Source organism: Balaenoptera physalus (assembly GCF_965194825.1).
Source record: "Balaenoptera physalus genome assembly, chromosome: 2".
Classification (NCBI taxonomy): Eukaryota; Metazoa; Chordata; class Mammalia; order Artiodactyla; family Balaenopteridae; genus Balaenoptera; species Balaenoptera physalus.
The window spans coordinates 63,892,659-63,915,592 of NC_138883.1; the positions used below are offsets into that span (position 1 = coordinate 63,892,659).

A 22,934-nucleotide genomic window follows, 5' to 3' on the forward strand; every position below is an offset into this window, starting at 1 on the left:
TGCCATTTTATACTTTTTTTTTAAAGTAAATGTTTCTTTTTCTTCAAAAAATTGTTTTAAAATCTTATTGTGAGGACCTTAATATTTGTAACCACTGAAGATCCTTGTTATATGTGGCTGTAGATATGACAGATTTAAACTGGGAGTATTTTTCAAGTATTCCTTAATTGTCTATTCTTTATTTTGTGGATTCGATTGAAGACTTGCTCTTAACAAAACTTTATGTGTGGTGCTATGGGGAATAAGATAATCCCTGGGCTCACTGTTCAATGTTTTAATTGTAGACTTTTGGGCATAAAAACAGAATCTCCAAGTACTGTCTCAACTAATGCAAGTACACCGCAGTCAGTAAGCAACGTGGTTCATTATCTTGCAATGGCACTCTTTCAAATAGAGCAGGGCATTGAGCGGCGTTTTCTCAAAGCTCCACTTGGTAAGTATCTGTTTTTAATTCAAAATATTAGTTATATTTTAAATGCTTTTGAATTGCCCTTTAATTGATAGAACTTTATTGGCTGACATAATAAAACTGATTGACTAATTTGAAAATTTTAAGATTGCATTTTCATTTTAAAATATGAGTTCTTTCAGGTGAGATTTATTTTTTTAATAATACTTAAATACTTTAAAACATTTTTGTCTAGGTATTCATTCATTTTAATGAATGTCTATTTAACTATTTCTGTCAATCTCTTCTTTTATGAACTTTTCTTCTGAAGAAAGATTACCAAATCCTGTGACTAGCCAGACCCTGAATAATCAAAGACTATACATAAATTCGTTGTTGTTGTTATTTAAAACAGAACCTCAAGGAAGCTACTTAAATGTTCCCCATTAGGGGTATGGTTTAATAATGTGGTCACTCACCTGAGCACTGTGTACGAAGTACCAGATCAGAAATACCAGGTGTTAAAGGGTACACAGATGAGGAAATGCTCTATAATTTATGGTTAGGATGACAGAAATAATTCTATCAGGAATGTGTTTCAGCAATTGTGAAATTAATATGCTTTTAGGGACTAATCTAGGAACATACTCATTATGTCTTTAGGAAAATATATGTGTCAAGTTCCAAATCAGTTTTCATGTCATAACTGCCTCTACTTCCCTGTGGTCTTTCTGAAAAGTGGAATTAATTTATAATTCATCATATTGAGATAGTTTGTATCTCAATAGTGGGGTACTAGAAGAAACAGTTTTTTTAAACCATATCTTTTTGGTCTCGTATTGAGAGAGCAACTTGAGGAGACGAAAATCCTTTAAAAATGATTTGAATGTTACTTTGTTGAGTAGTAAGAACAAAGCTTTCATAAATAGATGGTGCTATCAGAGCAATTTTGGCACGTCAATATATTTGTAAAATGTTATTTTTAAATTGAAGGATTTGTGGCTAGTATCTCATTGTTCTAATAAACCTATCCATATTTTTATATTTTTTATAAATTGATAATTCCACCATGAGCTTAATAACTCACTTTTCACATCAAAAGTAGCACTTGTAAGAAATAAAATACATATGATCATAAAGATATTCAAGTTTGTGTTTGTTGAATCACTGCTATTTTGTCTTCAGTATTTCTTAATATTTTCTGTGTTCAAATCAAATTACGTGTACAAGGGATCTCTGTATTGTTTCTTACAAACACATGTGAATTTACAATTACTTCAATTAGAAGTTATTTGTAAGTTATAGAGCTCTTATAAATGTAAGATGTTATCACTACTCATTAATTCTGTGATTCCTAAAGGGGTGAGGGATAAAATGCAATTCTGCTGATTTTTCCACTTCTGAAATTGCCATAAATTAAAGTTATTTATAAGTTTGGGGGGGGGATCAAATTAATTATTTAGTGTGTTTGTATTTTCTTCAGTACATTTTATTAAATATTTACACAAAGGGAAAAAGTTAACACTGAGAGATGTTCCAACTTACATCTCCTAGGTTATGTAAGAGCAGAGAACTATAGTGTTCCTTATGCTTGTTTGTATACAGCAGCATTAGAACATTCATTTCATCCTGAGACATAGAAACAATTTTAATTGGGGATCTTAAAAAAATAAATGAAATAAGACAAGTTCAACTTACCTTGCTTACTTTGTAAATGTTGGTCAGAGTCAGATGTTGATCATTTGTAATATGGATGTTACCATCTACCATTGCTGCCTCAAAGTTAATAGAAGAACTGGTGTCTGTAACTCTTTGTTTAAGCCTTTGAACCGTCTGTTTTGAATGAGACCACAGAAAATGGAGGTACCTCTAGAGTTTTAAGATAGTCTAAATATTTGGAGCAAGGTAATCAAGAATATCCTTAATCCGGAAGAGAAAAGGGGGTTCCACTTCATGAATGTTTGAGATAGAATATTTATTAAAATCCTCCACTCTCCTGATAATTTTTCAACATAGCAAATTAACTATAGTAGGAATTTTCCCAGTTTAGCTTCAGAAATTATTTGTTTCTTGAGGAACCAAGTAAGAAATAAAATTTCTACTTATGTTCCACCTTCTCTACTATGTCCCTCTTACGCTAGTGATCAATCGCATTGATAAAACTAGGCTTTTTTAACTTGGGGAACATAATCATATTTCAATTAATGATTTTAGGTAACATGTGAGAATTGTTTAAGTTGATAATTTAATCATTTATAAAGTCATCCATATGGTTAAACCCTTAAGCTATGGGGGAAAAAATTGTCAAACTAACTTTATCAATTTGAAATTAGGTAACACAGAAATTAATACAGATCAAAAGGGAGATAGAAAAAAAAAAGACAAGAAAAAGAGAGAGGAAGATCAATCTAGTGTGACAGATGGTAAATTTTTAACTTTTTAAAGAATTCTGTATTTTTAAAGAACTATGATTTTACTTTCTTTACTGCTGAATACTGGTTTACACATTTAGCTTTTGAAGGAAAAACCTTGGATTTGGTTTTTTGGAAGAGAATGGCATTGGGGGGGTAATATCATCTTCCTAACATTTTTCTTTCTACATTTCATACCTCAGCTAATCAAACTCTTTTAAGCTGGTATATAAAAAATTGACATCGTTGAACCTTAGTATACTTAGTTATTAGTTAAAAGAATTAACAGCTATGGAATGTATATTTACTTATTCTACATATAGTATTTATTCACAGCATTTTTTTTTTCCTTTACTAGCATAGGGAGAATTATGGAGTAGGAGATGTTATTGTTTTATCTCCTAGAGAAGCTTACATGGCATGGTGACATGGATTAATGTATAGTGGCAGTTAACAGTATAAAATCTTCCAGTGTGATATTTGATCATATGAATCTACCATTACTTTATATTAGTAAAATATTTTTATAAATTTATTTATTTATTTATTTATGGCTGCATTGGGTCTTCATTGCTGCACGCGGGCTTTCTGTAGTTGCGGCGAGCGGGGGCTACTCTTCGTTGCAGTGCGCAGGCTTCTCATTGCAGTGGCTTCTCTTGTTGCCGAGCATGGGCTCTAGGTGCGCGGGCTTCAGGAGTTGTGGCTCACAGGCTGTAGAGCACAGGCTCAGTAGTTGTGGTGCACGGGCTTAGTTGCTCCACGGCATGTGGGATCTTCCCAGACCAGGGATCAAATCAGTGTCCCCTGCATTTGCAGGCGGATTGTGAACCACTGTGTCACCAGGGAAGTCCCTAGTAAAAAACTTTTAATTAGCAATATCTTGAGGAATTTATCTGTGCTAGCATAATGGAAAATAAAACAAGACATTTCTGCCCTTGAGAGCTGTATAATCTGGAGAAGCAAAGTTTAAGATGAAAAAACAATTAACAGAAAAATGGAATCAATTTTATATACTGTTTTTTATCCTTATTTAAGTACGTATATGAAAATAGAAAAATGTGGACATCCATTTATATCGTATATTTAGAATATTTAAAATGGATAGGAGTAGGTGGGATAAAAATTGGTCCTTGAACTACCACTGGTTTAATTTTCTTAAAGCACCTTTTTGATCAAAACCCATAGTGTTTCACCAGCCTTTGAGTTAAGAACCATTCAAACTGACTTTCTAGGTTCCAAAAGTTCTTCATAATTTTTCTTCCATTGTTCCACATTGGCCTCTGCAACCTTATTTCTTGCCATTACCAATAAGAATGCTCTCTGATTTATACAGAAAGATTTCTTCAAGATCTTTGAACTAGCAATTCTTGTTGCCTTCTTCCTTGGAGGTCCCACTCAGGCCAGAACTTTTCATGAAGACTTATATTAGAAAATCAAGATAAATAGAAAGCTCAAAATGAGAGGGTGGAAATAAATCAAGTGGACTGTATTATTGCATTTATATCCCTCTTTGCTGGTATTTCTCTTTAGCTTTGTCTAAAGAGTCATTTGACCCATTCATTTTTTTTTCCCTCTCTCGTTGAGTTATAAATCTCAATTATCTTTAGAGGTCCAGGTGCTTTTTTAAACAGCTTGGTCATTTACTCATACTTTCAAATGTTTATTTCTTAAGATATATTAAACATAGTTGTTTTTCTTTACAAGTTTGGGGGGGTTTTTTGTTTGTTTGTTTGTTTGTTTGTTTTGGCTGCGTCAGGTCTTAGCTGTGGCACGCAGGATCTTTGTTGAGGCGTGCAGGATCTTTCATTGTGTCACTCAGGCTTCCCTGTAGTTGTGGCGTGCGGATTCTCTCTTGTTGAGGCGCATGGGCTTAGTTGCATGTGGGATCTTAGTTCCCCGACCGGGGATCGTACCCGAATCCCCTACATTGGAAGGCGGATTGTTTACCACTGGACCACCAGGGACGTCCCAAACATAGTTATTTTGTATTGTGTCTAATTCTGCGTCTCTTGTCTTTATGGGTCAGATTCTGCAGGCTCTTGCTTAAAATGTTTCCACATGTGCCTTGTGGGTTTTGACTATTAACTCTCATTCCTCAGAACTTAATCTATGGAAATTTCTTCAGAGAGCATTTGCAAAGATTTGCCCTTGTTTCTGCCATTTACCTGAGGTCACTATGAATCCTGGACCACTTTAAAATCTTAGTTTGTGTTTTTTCAGGTTTTAAACCTGTTCAAGGCTTTGCTTGTAGTTACATAGTAGTAGACTTACTTCCCCTTTCCACCCAACACCAAGGTCCAGATGAGCAGATTTACTTGCTACCTCTTTCTTTGTAGCAGCTGTGTCCACCCTGATGCTTTCAGGTGTAGCCTTTGGGGGTCCTAACTTTTAAGAGAGGACTCACCACATTGAGTGGGCCCTGGGTTTCATGTCCTGTCTCTCCCTCCCTGCCCAATAGTCAGACAGAAGTTTGAGATCCACTAGTGTTTGGCAGGTCTGTTGCTTTATGACTTCAACTCATTGTGTATATCTTCACCCTCCCAGCTATATTAAAATTTTCTTAAAGTCAGGGGCCATAGAATAGATTTGTTTCATATCTTCTAAAGTACTGCATATTGGAGGAACAGTATGATGGAGGAATAATGATAACAACAATAGCATTTACTCCATGACAGACAGTTTACATGTCTTATATGTATTATCTCATTTAATCTTCCCAACAGCCCTCAGAGGCATAAACTAACCACATACTACTGCTGAGGCACCTGAGGCACAGAGGGGTTGAGGAACTTGCCCAGGCTCACATAGGGGAGCCTAGTACTCAACCTCAAGACAGACTGACTCCATAGCCTACATTCTCTTAATTATTATGACACGGCACATGAGGTTTTATTTGAGGATAATAGTAGAAAATATGGTGTGATAGGACCAAACTGTGTGTGGAGTCATATATCTTGCAGAATTTTGACATGATGTGGTAGGCCCTTTATAATTACGTGTAATGTCTTAGGAAAACTAAGGTAGTTGCAGTATTGAAGATCAATCGAAGGTGGATATCACAGGCCAGTGTACAATGATAGACTGCCTAGATTAATGGCATCCAATTAAATGACTCTTATTTTTTTTTTTTTTGGTGGTGGTTTTCATTTTATTTTTGTTAACATCATTATTGGAGTATAATTGCTTTACAATGGTGTGTTAGTTTCTGCTTTATAGCAAAGTGAATCAGCTATACATATACATATATCCCCTTATCTCCTCCCTCTTGTGTCTCCCTTCCACCCTCCCTATCCCACCCCTCTAGGTGGTCACAAAGCACCAAGCTGATCTCCCTGTGCTATGCGGCTGCTTCCCGCTAGCTATCTATTTTACATTTGGTAGTATATATAAGTCCATGCCACTCTCTCACTTCGTCCCAGCTTACCCTTCCCCCTCCCCATATCCTCAAGTCCATTCTCTAGTAGGTCTGTGTCTTTATTCCCATCTTGCCACTAGGTTCTTCATGACCTTTTTTTTCTTTTCCTTAGATTCCATATATATGTGTTAGCATACGGTGTTTGTTTTTCTCTTTCTGACTTACTTCACTCTGTATGACAGACTCTAGGTCCATCCACCTCACTACAAATAACTCAATTTCGTTTCTTTTTATGGCTGAGTAATATTCCATTGCCTATATGTGCCACATCGTCCTTATCCATTCATCTGTCAGTGGACACTTAGGTTGCTTCCATGTCCTGGCTATTGTAAATACAGCTGCAATGAACACTGGTACAAGACTCTTTTTGAATTATGGTTTTCTCAGGGTATATGCCCAGTAGTAGGATTGCTGGGTAATATGGTAGTTCTATTTTTAGTTTTTTAAGGAACCTCCATACTGTTCTCCATAGTGGCTGTATCAATTTACATTCCCACCAACAGTGCAAGAGGGTTCCCTTTTCTCCACACCCTCTCCAGCATTTATTGTTTGTAGATTTTTTGGTCATGGCCATTCTGACCGGTGTGAGGTGATACCTCATTGTAGTTTTGATTTGCATTTCTCTAATGATTAGTAATGTTGAGCATTCTTTCATGTGTTTGTTGGCAATCTGTACATCTTCTTTGGAGAAATGTCTACTTAGGTCTTCTGCCCATTTTTGGATTGGGTTGTTTGTTTTTTTGATATTGAGCTCCATGAGCTGCTTGTAAATTTTGGACATTAATCCTTTGTCAGTTGCTTCATTTGCAAATATTTTCTCCCATTCTGAGGGTTGTCTTTTCATCTTGTTTATGGTTTCCTTTGCTGTGCAAAAGCTTTTAAGTTTCATTAGGTCCCATTTGTTTATTTTTGTTTCTATTTCCATTTCTCTAGGAGGTGGGTCAAAAAGGATATTGCTGTTATTTATGTCATAGCGTGTTCTGCCTGTGTTTTCCTCTAAGAGTTTTATAGTGTCTGGCCTTACATTTAGATCTTTAATCCATTTTGAGTTTACGTTTGTGTATGGTGTTACGGAGTGTTCTAATTTCATTGTTTTACATGTACCTGTCCAGTTTTCCCAGCACCACTTATTGAAGAGGCTGTCTTCTCTCCATTGTATATGCTTGCCTCCTTTATCAAAGATAAGGTGACCATATGTGCGTGGGTTTCTCTCTGGGCTTTCTATCCTGTTCCATTGATCTATATTTCTGTTTTTGTGCCAGTACTATACTGTCTTGATTACTATAGCCTTGTAGTATAGTCTGAAGTCTGGGAGCCTGATTCCTCCAGCTCCGTTTTTCTTTCTCAAGATTGCTTTGGCGGGCTTCCCTGGTGGCGCAGTGGTTGAGAATCTGCCTGCTAATGCAGGCGACACGGGTTCGAGCCCTGGTCTGGGAGGATCCCACATGCCGCGGAGCAGCTGGGCCCGTGAGCCACAACTGCTGAGCCTGCGCGTCTGGAGCCTGTGCCCCGCGACGGGAGGGGCCGCGATAGTGAGAGGCCCGCGCACCGCGATGAAGAGCGGTCCCCGCACCGCGATGAAGAGTGGCCCCCGCTTGCCGCAACTAGAGAAAGCCCTCGCACGAACCGAAGACCCAACACAGCCAAAAATAAAATAAATAAATAAATAAATAAAGTAGCTATTAAAAAAAAAAAAAGATTGCTTTGGCTATTCGCGGTCTTTTGTGTTTCCATACAAATCGTGAAAATTTTTGTTCTAGTTCTGTGACAAATGCCATTGGTAGTTTGATAGGGACTGCATTGAATCTGTAGATTGCTTTGGGTAGAATAGTCATTTTCACAATGTTGATTCTTCCAATCCAAGAACATGGTATATCTCTCCATCTGTTTGTATCATCTTTAATTTCTTTCATCAGTGTCTTATAGTTTTCTGAGTACAAGTCTTTCTCCTCCTTAGGTAGGTTTATTCCTAGGTATTTTATTCTTTTTGTTGAAGTGGTAAATGGGAGTGTTTCCTTAATTTCTCTTTCAGATTTTTCATCATTAGTGTATAGGAATGCAAGAGATTTCTGTGTATTAATTTTGTATCCTGCTACTTTACCAACTGCATTGATTAGCTCTAGTAGTTTTCTGGTAGCATCTTTAGGATTCTCTATGTATAGTATCATGTCATCTGCAAACAGTGACCATTTTACTTCTTCTTTTCCGATTTGGATTCCTTTTATTTCTTTTTCTTCTCTGATTGCTGTGGCTAAAACTTCCAAAACTGTGTTGAATGACAGTGGTGAGAGTGGGCGACCTTGTCTTGTTCCTGATCTTAGTGGAAATGGTTTCGGCTTTTCACCATTGAGAACAATGTTGGCTGTGGGTTTGTTATATATGGCCTTTATATGTTGAGGTAACTTTCCTCTATGCTTACTTTCTGGAGGATTTTTATCATAAATGGGTGGTAAATTTTGTCAAAAGCTTTTTCTGCATCTATTGAGATGATCATATGGTTTTTCTCCTTCAATTTGTTAATATGTTAATCAATATGTTGATTGTTTTGCATATATTGAAGAATCCTTGCATTCCTGGGATAAACCCCACTTGGTCATGGTGTATGATCCTTTTAATGTGCTGTTGGATTCTGTTTGCTAGTATTTTGTTGAGGATTTTTGCATGTATGTTCATCAGTGATATTGGCCTGTAGTTTCCTTTCTTTGTGACATCTTTGTCTGGTTTTGGTATCAGGGTGATGGTGGCCTCGTAGAATGAGTTTGGGAGGGTTCCTCCCTCTGCTATACTTTGGAAGAGTTTGAGAAGGATAGGTGTTAGCTCTTCTCTAAAGGTTTGATAGAATTCACCTGTGAAGCCATCTGGTCCTGGGCTTCTGTTTGTTGGAAGATTTTTAATCACAGTCTCAATTTCAGTGCTTGTGATTGGTCTGTTTATATTTTTATTTCTTCCTGGTTCAGTCTCAGAAGGTTGTGTTTTTCTAAGAATTTGTCCATTTCTTCCAGGTTGTCCATTTTATTGGCATAGAGTTGCTTGTAGTAATCCCTCATGATCCTTTGTATTTCCGCAGTGTCAGTTGTTACTTCTCCTTTTTCATTTCTAATTCTATTGATTTGAGTCTTCTCCCTTTTTTTCTTGATGAGTCTGGCTACTGTTTTATCAATTTTGTTTATCTTCTCAAAGACCCAGCGTTTAGTTTTATTGATCTTTGCTCTTGTTTCCTTCATTTCTTTTTCATTTATTTCTGATCTTTATGATTTCTTTCCTTCTGCTAACTTTGGGGGTATTTTTCTTCTTCTTTCTCTAATTGCTTTAGGTGTAAGGTTAGGTTGTTTATTTGATATGTTTCTTGTTTCTTAAGGTAGGCTTGTATTGATGTAAACTTCCCTCTTAGAACTGCTTTTGCTGCATCCCATAGGTTTTGGGTTGTCGTGTTTTCATTGTCATTTGTTTCTACGTAGTTTTTGATTTCCTCTTTGATTTCTTCAGTGATATCTTGCTTATTTAGTAGTGTATTGTTTAGCCTCCATGTGTTTGTATTTTTTACAGATATTTTCCTGTAATTGCTATCTAGTCTTATAGCATTGTGGTCAGAAAACATACTTGATAACAATTTCAATTTTCTTAAATTTACCAAGGCTTGATTTGTGATCCAAGATATGATCTATCCTAGAGAATGTTCCATGAGTACTTGAGAAGAAAGTGTATTCTGTTGTTTTTGGATGCAATGTCCTATAAATATCAATTAAGTCCATCTTGTTTAATGTGTCATTTAAAGCTTGTGTTTCCTTATTTATTTTCATTTTGGATGATCTGTCCATTGGTGAAAGTGGGGTGTTAAAGTCCCCTACTATGATTGTGTTACTGTTGATTTCCCCTTTTTATGGCTGTTAGCATTTGCCTTATGTATGGAGGTGCTCCTATGTTGGGTGCATAAATATTTACAATTGTTATATCTCCTTCTTGGATTTATCCCTTGATCATTATGTAGTGTCCTTCTTTGTCTCTTGTAATAGTCTTCCTTTTAAAGTCTATTTTGTCTGATTTGAGAGTTGCTACTCCAGCTTTCTTTTGATTTCCATTTGCATGGAATATCTTTTTCCATCCCCTCACTTGCAGTCTGTATGTGTCCCTAGGTCTGAAGTGGGTCTCTTGTAGACAGCATATGTGTGGGTCTTGTTTTTGTATCCATTCAGCCAGTCTGTGTCTTTTGGTTGGAGCATTTAATCCATTTACATTTAAGGTAATTATCGATATGTATGTGCCTGTTACCATTTTCTTAATTGTTTTGGGTTTGTTATTGTAGGTCTTTTCCTTCTCTTGTGTTTTCTGCCTAGAGAAGTTCCTTTAGCATTTGTTGTAAAGCTGGTTTGGTAGTGCTGAATTCTCTTAGCTTTTGCTTGTCTGTAAAGGTTTTAATTTCTCCATCGAATCTGAATGAGATCCTTACTGGGTAGAGTAATCTTGGTTGTAGGTTGTTCCCTTTCATCACTTTAAATATGCCCTGCCACTCCCTTCTGGCTTGCAGAGTTTCTGCTGAAAGATCAGCTGTTAACCTTATGGGAATTACCTTGTATGTTATTTGTTGTTTTTCTCTTGCTGCTTTTAATATTTTTTCTTTGTATTTAATTTTTGATAGTTGGATTAATATGTGTCTTGGAGTGTTTCTCCTTGGATTTATCCTGTATGGGACTCTCTGTGCTTCCTGGACTTGATTGACTATTTCCTTTCCCATATTAGGGAAGTTTTCAAGTTATAATCTCTTCAAATATTTTCTCAGTCCCTTTCTTTTTCTCTTCTTCTTCTGGGACCCCTATAATTCGAATGTTGGTGTGTTTAATGTTGTCCCAGAGGTCTCTGAGACTGTCCTCAATTCTTTTCGTGCTTTTTTCTTTATTCTGCTCTGCGCTAGTTATTTCCACTATTTTATCTTCCAGGTCACTTATCCATTCTTCTGCCTCAGTTATTCTGCTATTGATTCCTTCTACAGAATTTTAAATTTCATTTATTACATTGTTCATCATTGTTTGCTCTTTAATTCTTCTAGGTCGTTGTTAACGTTGTATTTTCTCCGTTCTATTTCCAGGGTTTTGGATCATCTTTACTATCATTACTCTGAATTTTTTTTTCAGGTAGACTGCCTATTTCCTCTTCATTTGTTTGGTCTGGTGAGTTTTTACCTTGCTTCTTCATCTGCTGTGTGTTTCTCTGTCTTCTCATTTTGCTTAACTTACTGTGTTTGGGGTCTCCTTTTCACAGGCTGCAGGTTCGTAGTTCCCATTGTTTTTGGTGTCTGCCCCCAGTGGGTAAGGTTGGTTCAGTGGGTTGTGTAGGCTTCCTGGTGGAGGGGACTAGTGCCTGTGTTCTGGTGAATGAGGCTGGATCTTGTATTTCTGGTGGGCAGGACCACGTCCAGTGGTGTGTTTTGGGGTGTCTGTGACCTTATTGTGATTTTAGGCAGCCTCTCTGCTAATGGGTGGGGTTGTGTTCCTGTCTTGCTAGTTGTTTGGCATATGGTGTCCAGCACTGTAGCTTGCTGGTCGTTGAGTGGGGCTGGGTCTTAGCGTTGAGACGGAGATCTCTGGGAGAGCTTTCGTTGTTTGATATTACGTGGAGCCGGGAGGTCTCTGGTGGACCAATGTCCTAAAGTCGGCTCTCCCACCTCAGAGACACAGGCCTGACTCCTGGCCGTAGCACGAAGACCCTGTCAGCCACACGGCTCAGAAGAAAAGGGAGAAAGAAAAGAAAGAAAGGAAGAAAAAAGTAAAATAAAATAAAGTTATTAAAATAAAAAATAATTGTTAAAAATGAAAAAAAAGTAATTAAGAAAAGAAAAGAAAGAAGAGAGCAACCAAACCAAAAAACAAATCCACCAAGATAACAGTGCTAAAAACTATACTAAAAAAAAAAAAAAAGGACAGACAGAACCCTAGGACAAATGGTAAAAGCAAAGCTATACAGACAAAATCACACAACGAAGCATAGAAGCATACACATACACACTCACAAAAAGAGAAAAAGGAAAAATATATGTATATCGTTGCTCCCAAAGTCCACCTCCTCAATTTGGCATGATTCATTGTCTAATCAGGTATTCCGCAGATGCAGGGTACATCAAGTTGACTCTGGAGATTTAATCCGCTGCTCCTGAGGCTGCTGGGAGAGATTTGCCTTTCTCTTCTTTGTTCGCATAGCTCCTGGGGTTCAGTTTTGGATTTGGCTCCGCCTCTGCGTGTAGGTCGTCTGAGGGCATCTTTTCTTCAGTCAGACAGGACGGGGTTAAAGTAGCAGCTGATTCGGGGGCTCTGGCTCACTCAGGCCAGGGGGAGGGAGGGGTACGGAATGCAGGGCGAGCCTGCGTCAGCAGAGGCCGGCGTGACGTTGCAACAGCCTGAGGCGCGCCGTGCGTTCTCCCAGGGATGTTGTCCCTGGATCACGGGACCCTAGCAGTGGCGGGCTGCATAGGCTCCCGGGAGCGGAGGTGTGGATAGTGACGTGTGCTTGCACACAGGCTTCTTGGTGGCTGCAGCAGCTGCCTTAGCGTCTCATGCCCGTCTCTGGGGTCCGCGCTGATAGCGGCCCCTCACGCCCGTCCCTGGAGCTCCTTTAAGCGGCGCTCTTAATCCCCTCTCCTTGCGCACCAGGAAACAAAGAGGCAAGAAAAAGTCTCTTGCCTCTTTGGCAGCTCCAGACTTTTTCCCGGCCTCCCTCCCGGCTAGCTGTGGCGCACTAGCCCCCTTCAGGCTGTGTTCATGCAGCCAACCCCAGTCCTCTCCCTGCGATCCAACCGAAGCCCGAGCCTCAGCTCCCAGCCCCCGCCCGCCCCGGCGGGTGAGCAGACAAGCCTCTCGGGCTGGTGAGTGCTGCTCGGCACCGATCCGCTGTGCGGGAATCTCTCCGCTCTGCCCTCCGCACCCCTGTGGCTGTGCTTTCCTCTGTGGCTCCGAAGCTCCCCCCTCCGCCACCCGCGGTCTCCGCCCACGAGGGGCTTCCTAGTGTGTGGAAACCTTTCCTCCTTCACAGCTCCCTCCCACTGGTGCAGGTCCCATCCCTATTCTTTTGTCTCTGTTTTTTCTTTTTTCTTTTTCCCTCCCCAGGTACGTGGGGAGTTTCCTGCCTTTTGGAAGGTCTGAGGTCTTCTGCCAGCGTTCAGTAGGTGTTCTGTAGGAGTTGTTCCACATGTAGATGTATTTCTGATGTATTTGTGGGAAGGAAGGTGATCTCCATGTCTTACTCTTCCGCCATCTTGAAAACTTCCTAAATGACTCTTAATAGGTTCAAATGTTTCCGTATAAAAATTGGTGCTGAAAGTTCTTTTTAAGGGGGTATTAACATTTTTTTAATTTACCTTATTTTAAAAATAATACTTTTTTAGGTATAGAAGACAATATCATTGGCATTTATACATAATCGATATTTTTAATAAGTTAGATTGAGATATATTTTGCATATATAAAATTCACCCTTTTAAATTGTACAGTTCAGTGGTTTTTAGTATATTCACAGTTGTACAGCCATCCACCACTATCTAATTTCAGAACATTTTCATTATCCCCAAAAGAAACCTTAAATATGATTTATACTTAGAGAGCAGTCCATCTTTTATCTGAAATGAGGCAGTAACATTCTTGATTCAAATGAATAGTAGCTGACTTGTAATCATATATAGCGAGCTTTCTAAATTACGTCAAGATTTGATACAAAGAACTAGATTACTAGATTGAGAATACATTGCCTAAGTTATTTTTCTCTTTTAACTATTGAAATCCCCCAGCATTTGGTTTACGGATTTAAGTAATTCCTTATGTCATAAATAAGATGTGGCTCAGCAAATTTTCTTTAACACGAGGTTTTTGTTTTTAATATCAACGTGGTCTTTTTGTGAAGTATTAGGAGAGAAGAACTGTGAATTCCAACCTATTTACACTACCAAGAAAATAGTTCTAGGAGATATCTAGGGTTTGCCTAGGAAGTTTAATCACTTTCCCTTTTCATTTAAGATGCCAGTGACAGTGGGCGTTCTTATAAAACAGTCCTGGACCGTTGGAGAGAGTCTCTCCTTTCTTCTGCCAGTCTATCCCAAGTCTTTCTTCATCTCTCCACCTTGGATCGTAGTGTAATATGGTCTAAGTCTATACTGAACGCCCGTTGCAAGATATGCCGAAAGAAGGGTGATGCTGAAAACATGGTACTTTGTGATGGCTGTGATCGGGGTCATCATACCTACTGTGTTCGACCAAAGCTCAAGGTATTTTTTTCTTCTTCTGCTTCTCAGATTAGAATTGAGACACTGAGATTTTGAGTGACAGATGACTAATAATCATTTATGTGATTTATCAGACTGTGCCTGAAGGAGATTGGTTTTGTCCAGAGTGTCGGCCAAAGCAACGTTCTAGAAGACTCTCCTCTAGACAGAGACCATCCTTGGAAAGTGATGACGAGATGGAAGATAGTATGGAAAGTGAGGATGATGAAGTTGATGATGATGATGAAGAGGGTCAAAGTGAGGAGGAAGAGTATGAGGTAGAACAAGATGAAGATGATTCGCAAGAAGAGGAAGATGTCAGGTAAGTCCTACCATGCAATAAAATGAGAGTTCGAGTCTTTAACTAGACAGTCTCTTGACTTTTCAAATGCAAATGGAATGGTTGGGGCCCATAATTTAAAAACAAAAAACTAGTGTGCAATATAGTGTCATAAAGTTCCCCTTGCTTTTTATGTATTATAAACATATGAAATTATTCCCAAGGGAGTATAGTCGCTTTGTGAATTTAGCCAGATCATAAAATCAAGTGTAAGTTTAAGTTTGGTTAGGATGTCAATTCAGAGCCACATCAAGGTTGATATTACTTAGTTTTTTGCTGAAAGCAGCAAATAAGCAGTCCAGAGGATATTCATGAGATAGAGATGAATGCAGCTCCCAATGTCTCTTTTGCTTTTCTCAAGGAGTTATACCCAAATATTGCTGATCTTGGCAGTCTACAGAGAGAGAGAGAGAAATGCCAGGAAGCACATTGTATTTTTATACTCGTACCACATCAGCACCTAGAAACAACTTCTATACTACTGTATAGCCAAGTATTCTGCAGCTTAGCAAGCTGTGTCACCCAGGCCTAATGAATGGCTTTGGTTATTCCTGCCGTGGCAGCACTGGGGCAGTCTCCCTTTATTTGTCCCTAAGACCTCCCCTTGTTTTTAACATTTGAGCTCCATTCTTGTGGAATCAAGAAAATGAATGTGAAGCAAGGGCAACCTAGAACCAACACAGTACAAAAAGGCCAAAGACTGAGGAGGATGAGTAGAGAGAGCCACCCCCTCTACTTTAAACAAGTTGTTCAATAGCTCCAACTAGCAGGAGCCATTTTCCCTGTAGCTTGTAATGACAGTATTGTGTTAAGCATAAGGATGATAAAGAACTTGGAGAATTTTTGGAAATATTTTAAGTAAACTGGAAGTTCAGGTATGGGGGGAGATGGATATAAGGAGGCTTAATGGGGTTGTATCATCCTTGTCTACAACTTAAAGGCAATTAAAGGGTTGAATCTAGTTTTGTATCTTACAGTAAGAATCAAAAGATGGCAAAGAGATTCTTGGCTTAGTGTTGAGGAACAGTAGGTTTAAGGCCTACTTTTGTGGGATCCATTGGCCAAAACTGTAGATTACCTCAGTATCAATAGTAATGAAAAGTGACAGTTTCCTGTAGCATAAGGAGACAAAAGATTTGCATTTTAAGTTTTTCAACATGATTAAGTCCATTTTTTCGGTTCTCCTGAGAATTTTATTACAGTTTATCACAACCTAGGATTTGATTTTCATGATGATGTCCTGGAGTTACCAAGAAATTATTAAACATTGTCTTTGCATTACAAAGAAATATATGAAAGCACATTTTAGATTTCCATGAAGAGTTTGTTGATTCTAAGTTTAAAGAACTGAGTACAGGATAAGTCTCAGTAACACAGAAGTTATGTATGTAGAACTCATTGGCTGAGTAGTAGAACAAGGGGGATAGAAGTAATTCATATGTTCATCATTGGTCTGTACAATAATTGTTTTCTAACACTATTTATAGCCCACCAAAACGAAGAAGAACACAAGTTACATTACCAATTAAAACAAGAGGGAGACTTAGCTCTTCTTTCTCAAGTCGTGGCCAACGACAAGATCCTGGAAGATATACTTCAAGGAGTCAGCAGAGTACACCAAAAACAACTGTTTCTTCTAAAGCTACTGGTAGAAGCCTAAGAAAGATAAAATCTGCTCCTCCTACAGAAACTAAATCTTTAAGAATTGCCAGTCGTTCTACTCGCCAGAGTCATGGCCCACTGCAAGCAGATGTATTCGTGGAACTACTTAGTCCTCGTAGAAAACGCAGAGGCAGGAAAAGTGCTAATAATACACCAGAAAATAGTCCCAACTTCCCTAACTTCAGAGTCATTGCCACAAAGTCAAGTGAGCAGTCAAGATCTCTAAATGTTGCTTCAAAATTTTCTCTCCAAGATAGTGAATCCAAGAGAAGAGGCAGGAAAAGACAATCTACAGGTATGAAGAAGTCTAATTTAAGCTATTCTTACCTAAGAAAATTGAGTAATTTGGAAAGATTGAATGTTGAGATACTTTGTATCATTTTTGAAAGGCTGTCCACTATACAGAGTTATTAGGGAGCAACCTGACCTGAAGCATAATGTTCAAGGAAGGGGCAGGTATTTGGAATAAAGGTAAACTACAGTACTAGTATTTGTACTAGTGTAGTAGGGTAGTTGTAAGAAATTTGCAAACAGTGTTCTGTGTTTAATGGAGAGATTTGGCCTATACTTGAACAGCCTCAGTATACCACATTATAACACGTTTCATTCTCTTCCACCTTTGCTTCCTTCAAAACACATGTACTTATCATCACCTAGACAAGCTGCATTAGGTAATTTGATAAGGTTCCCACCTGACATACTGAATTTCGGGGCAGGGAGAGTTGGGAACAGTAATATTGTTAGGGAGTGATTACCAGCTGTCTTTTTGATTCTGATAATTGTTGTTTTAATATTTATATATATATTATATAAATTGTTTATATATTATATATATTTATGTAAGTTGTTGGTAATATTTATCCATGTAATAATCTCTTTACCCATTTATTTCTAATCCTATCCTCTTTTTTCTTTAATGTCAGTAGTAATAAAACTTTGATATTTCAAAAAATGAAGTTAAACATAAAAAATGCTACTACTGTTCTTTGAAGAATTTTAGACAGTTTGTATTGCATTATTCAAACCCATGACAGGATTAAGGAATTCACTGGTGGAAGAATGGAACATAATGCAGTCGCCAGGTCGTCAGGTTTGGCAGCGGGGTGGGGGTAGTATCAGGTAACTTTGCACCGAGATCTAATTTAGCTTTTCCTATCCCCTTATGTGTTTTGCTCTTCCCCAATCCTGAACTCCAAGCTATTTGGAAAATAGTACACTGAAGCATTTTTGTTTTAAGAAAGAAAAAAAAAAAACACTCTGCTGAAAAAAATATTGTTGTTGTTAACTGATTTGTGAATTTACTAGCCTGGTTCTAAGGACAAATAAAGGGGGAAATGTGTGGATTAACATTTAAGCAGAGAATTTAAACACCTAGATCTATATATGGACTATACTACTCTTTTCTACTAATTCATTCACCTTAGATCTCATTATATACCTTACATTTTATGAGAAAGCATTTTGCTTTAAGAAAATTCTCCATATAAAATTAGTTTTATAAGAATAATCTTTTATTTCATCATTGAGAAATATTTTCTATTATGCAAGGTAATTTATAAAGAAGCCAAGTTTCTAAATCTGAAGAGGTTATTTTCCTAAGGTTGTATTTCAGGAAATGCCAGAGGATTTCATTTTACTGTAGTTAAAAACATATTTTTAATAAAATGGAGTAACAACCCACAAACTTTGTGTTCTAGAATTTCCTTTTGTATTACACTCTTTTTACAATCTGTTCCCAATGAGTGTTTATTTCAATTGGAAATTTTTAAGATCGAAAGGAAATAACGAATACTTGGTCCAGATTTACCTATCTCTCAGAATGTAAGTCAGTTTAACATCTCAGTGTGTAGAGTGTCGATTTTCTGTTTGAATTTAGTTTGTATTTATATGTCCTGATTAGCTTATGGTGATAAAATATTTTGTTTTGTCATCACCTAAAGTTAACATAATTGTTTATTCAGAATCATCTCCTATGACACTTAATCGAAGGAGTTCAGGTCGACAGGGAGGAGTTCATGAATTGTCCGCTTTTGAACAACTTGTTGTGGAATTGGTACGGCATGATGACAGCTGGCCTTTTTTGAAACTCGTTTCTAAAATCCAGGTAATACTACTAGACTTTATAAAATGTATTCATGTGTATTATCTGATTTAGTCTGCATGGCAACTTTAAGGTAGTCAAAATACTTGTTTAGTCACTGTCTATTTAAAAAACAAAACAAATCTTGGAACGTTTGTTCCTATATTGAAAAAAATGGAGCTAGCATAGTCTCCTCAGTCCCTTCTAGTCCTGTGACTGATTCTTTTTTTTTTTTAATTAATTAATTTATTTATTTATCTTTGGCTGCGTTGGGTCTTCGTTGCTGCACGTGGGCTCTCTCTAGTTACGTCGAGCGGGGGCCACTCTTTGTTGTGGTGCACGGGCTTCTCATTGCGGTGACTTCTCTCATTGCGGAGCATGGGCTCTAGGCACGCTGGCTTCAGTAGTTGTGGCACGCGGGCTCAGTGGTTGTGGCTCGCGGGCCCTAGAGCACAGGCTCAGTAGTTGTGGCGCACGGGCTTAGTTGCTCCACGGCATGTGGGATCTTCCCGGACCAGGGCTTGAACCCGTGTCCCCTGCATTGGCAGGTGGATTCTTAACCACTGCACCACCAGGGAAGCCCCTGTGACTGATTCTTATAAATGATGACAATGTGTTGAAATAACCTCACTTTTTATTCTGTGTAATGAATATGAATGGAGTTGATTCAACTGAGTACCATTATTGGCATTTCTATTATGTAAAACAGTGTTTCTTAAACTTTAGCATACACCACAGTCAATGGAGGGCTTGTTAAAACACAGCTGACTGGGCCCCACCCCAGTCTGTTTCACTAGGTCTGGGATGATGCCCAACCATTTGCATTACTGACAAGTCCCCAAATGATGCTGATGGTGCTGGTCCAGGGACAGCATTTTGAGAAACACTGATGTAAAAGATGGGTACTCTTGAATAACGGAGATAGCCTGACCTAACTAAGGGATTTGAGCTGTTATTTATATATAGGTATGGCAGAATGTGATGTGCCATAGCAGAGGTAGGACAGTGTTAGTTATACTAGAAGTTTAATGGTCTTTCAGAAGTAGAGAAGAGAAGGAATTGATTTGAGCATTTCAGGAGGAAGGAATAGCAGGAATTAGAAAGTTTTTTTATGGAAGAACTATTTGATCTGGTCACTGAAGAAAGGTGGAATTTCAACAGTGAGAAATGGAATGAGGACATTTTAGGAAGAGGGGACAACAAGTTAAGACCTAGAAATGAGAATATGGGAATGATGGATGGTTTGAATGGAGCAGAGGGTGTGTTAGAGGGGCTCAGACACAACTAGATTGTAAAGGGCCTCACTTGTCAGTATCAGGTGAAGGTTTCTGAATGAAAAAGTGACATCGTCAGAATTCTACTTTGAGAATTCTAGAACCAGAATGTGAAAGATTAATTAACATTGAATAGCGTCTTATAAAAATTAACTCTCTGGGACTTCCCTGGTGGTCCAGTGGTTAAGAATCCACCTTCCGGGCTTCCCTGGTGGCGCAGTGGTTAAGAGTCTGCCTGCCAATGCAGGGGACACGGGTTCGAGCCCTGGTCTGGGAAGATCCCACATGCCGTGGAGCAACTAGGCCCGTGAGCCACAACTACTGAGCCTGCACGTCTGGAGCCTGTGCTCCGCAACAAGAGAGTCCGTGACAGTGAGAGGCACGCGCACTGCGATGAAGAGTGGCCCCCACTCACCGCAACTAGAGAAAGCCCTTGCGCAGAAACGAAGACCCAACACAGCAATACATAAATAAATAAATATTAAAAAAAAAAAAAAAAAAAGAATCCGCCTTCCAACACAGGGGACACAGGTTCCATCCCTGGACGGGGAACTAAGATCCCACATGCCACGGGGCAACTAAGCCCACGTGGGGCAACTAGAGAGAAGCACACGCGCCACAACAGAAGATCCCACATGCCGCAACTAAGACTCAATGCCGCCAAAAATAAATAAATATTTAACAACAACAAAAAAATTAACTCTCAGTTGGACTGTAACTTATTTTTCCTGAGTAGTTTTGTGCTGAATTAAGTTTTGTTACATGTATTTTATTCTTTATTACAAATTCAGTCATGGTCATTACAGAAATTTCTTTATAAATACATTTATGTATCTATATAGGGAGAGAGACAGAGAAAGGAAGAGAACACACAAGCAAACCCATAATCTGTTTTTCACAATACATTAACATTTTTTATAGTATCAAATAAGCTTTTACAACATTACAATGACTGATATGTATTATGTAATTTTAATGGACTAATAGTATTCAGAAGTTAATATTCATTTGCTTTTAAGGGCAAAACTTGCATGTATTTGACTACTTATCTTCAATAAATTTTCTATAAGAGAGATATATTTGAATTATTTTACAGGTCCCAGACTATTATGACATCATCAAAAAGCCCATTGCCTTAAATATAATTCGTGAAAAAGTGAACAAATGTGAATATAAACTAGCATGTGAGTAATTTATGTTTTTCTCTGATAATTATTTTCCTTTAAGGAGGTAAAGGCTGTTTTTCTTTTTATTTAGATGATGTATATTAACATAATTGTGTAGATGGCATCCCAAGAAATCCCTAAAATGCTTATGTATGCATATATGGAAATGAAAGATGGATGGGGATTGAATGAGTTAAAGATATTTTATAGAATCTCATCTTAATAGATGTTCTTTTCAGTTATATAAAATACATCTAATTAAATGTATAATTTCAATAAAACAGTTTTTTAAAGTATTTATAAACAATTTTAAGCTTCAGTTCTGCCACCTTGTTTCAGAGTCTTCAATTTCTAAAGAAAAATGTGGACTTCTGTTTTCTTAATGACATTTCCAGATATGATACAAAGATTGTATTTATAATTTACTTTCTTTCATTCTAATCTCATTTGGTTTTTTCATTCTAGCTGAGTTTATCGATGATATTGAGTTAATGTTTTCGAACTGCTTTGAGTACAACCCTCGTAACACAAGTGAAGCAAAAGCTGGAACTAGGCTGCAAGCATTTTTTCATATTCAGGCTCAAAAACTTGGACTCAACGTCACACCTGGGAGTGTGGATCAAGTTAGCACACCACCAGCTGCAAAAAAGTCACGAATCTGATTTTGTCTTTCTAAAGGATATATTTGAAGAAAACAAATTGTTCATGAAAATGGAACATTAAACCATGCTCTAAAGCAGACATATATGTATAAAGCAATAACAACTGATTGACCACATTGAAGTGTGGCCTGCACTATATTCTCAACTTTAATATTAAGCACTCAGGAGAATGTAGGAAAGATTTCCTTTGCTACAGTTTTGTTCAGTATCTAATAAATTTGATAGATGTATTGGCTACAGTACTGGTTTACAGAGATTTTTGTGCATTTTGAGATCATTCATGTGTCCCAGTATCTCAAAAAATATTTTTTCACCTATGATTTATTTTGTCATTGACTTTTTTTTAGAAGTGTGGTATTAAGGGAGATTTCTTTACACAGATAAATCTTCCATGATAGCACAGTTTAGAAAAAAGTGTATACGTCTAAGAATTGTTTAATGAGCAGATTCTTTCAACACTATACATGAATGAATCCAACTTTATTCCTTGAAGTGCTGTACCAGTGCTGGCTGGAGGTATTGAGTCTGAGTTTATTAACTAGATATTTATTTAGCATTCAAAGTAATTTGTGAATTTGTTTTGTATTTATAAAATTTGTACCTGGAAAATGTCCTTTAATTTTTTAAACATTTTATTGTGTTTTTGTTTTATTTCTCTAACTTCCGTAATGATCAGTCAATAAAAGGTAACACCCTCCCTTTTCCCTGGCAATTCTTTCAGTTTTACAGAACTGTATTATAAGTTTCTATGTACAACTTAAGTGTACAAGTAAAATGATGCTTTTTTTTTCAAATATTCTGAATTTCTGGAATTTTTTACAAATCAGAATTGGACTTCTACATGTGATAAATAGACCATAGGAACCAATGTTTTATTGTACCTGAGTCTCTATAGCAGTGATTTGCATCTTTTTCTGCCCAAACCCTTGAGGAGTAAGATACCTCCCATCAGTAACAGTAACATTCTATGGCAGGGATTCTCATTAAAAAGAGAAAAGAAAGTTTGGAATACGCCCACAACCCTGAAAATTTTTTTAAAATAAAATAAATGCTCTTTCCTAGGTATGGAAAACATAGGGGCCTCAGTTTTGGAGGAATAGCTGTTCCTTTTTAGGATGCAGAAGGAAGTCAGGTATCCTCTGTAGGGCTTTTAGGGAGTCAGGAAACAGAACCATCCCTCTATTTTCTCATCTAAAATCCTGAGGATTTAACGAGGTTCATTTGGGGACTTCCCTGGTGGCGCAGTGGTTAAGGATCCGCCTGCCAATGCAGGGCACACGGGTTCAAGCCCTGG

The 22,934-nt window shown here is 37.8% G+C and overlaps 1 protein-coding gene across 8 annotated transcripts in view; it reads left to right on the forward strand.

Moving 5' to 3' along the window:
• Window positions 1-22,434, forward strand: part of BAZ1A (bromodomain adjacent to zinc finger domain 1A) — a 93,539-nt gene extending 71,105 nt beyond the window's left edge. For 5 of the 8 annotated variants that reach the window (XM_082452035.1, XM_082452034.1, XM_082452037.1 and 2 more), the window contains 8 exons: window positions 285-433; window positions 11,344-11,379; window positions 14,212-14,459; window positions 14,552-14,778; window positions 16,284-16,753; window positions 18,420-18,562; window positions 20,909-20,996; window positions 21,444-22,434. In XM_082452035.1, the coding sequence (XP_082308161.1) occupies window positions 285-433; window positions 11,344-11,379; window positions 14,212-14,459; window positions 14,552-14,778; window positions 16,284-16,753; window positions 18,420-18,562; window positions 20,909-20,996; window positions 21,444-21,640 (1,558 nt within the window). In that variant the 3' untranslated portion in view covers window positions 21,641-22,434. Of the gene's footprint in view, window positions 1-284; window positions 434-2,721; window positions 2,812-11,343; window positions 11,380-14,211; window positions 14,460-14,551; window positions 14,779-16,283; window positions 16,754-18,419; window positions 18,563-20,908; window positions 20,997-21,443 lie in introns of all 8 variants that reach the window. The other 3 variants (XM_082452036.1, XM_082452038.1, XM_082452041.1) reach the window with 2 other exon arrangements.
• The last annotated feature ends 500 nt before the right edge of the window (window positions 22,435-22,934 follow it).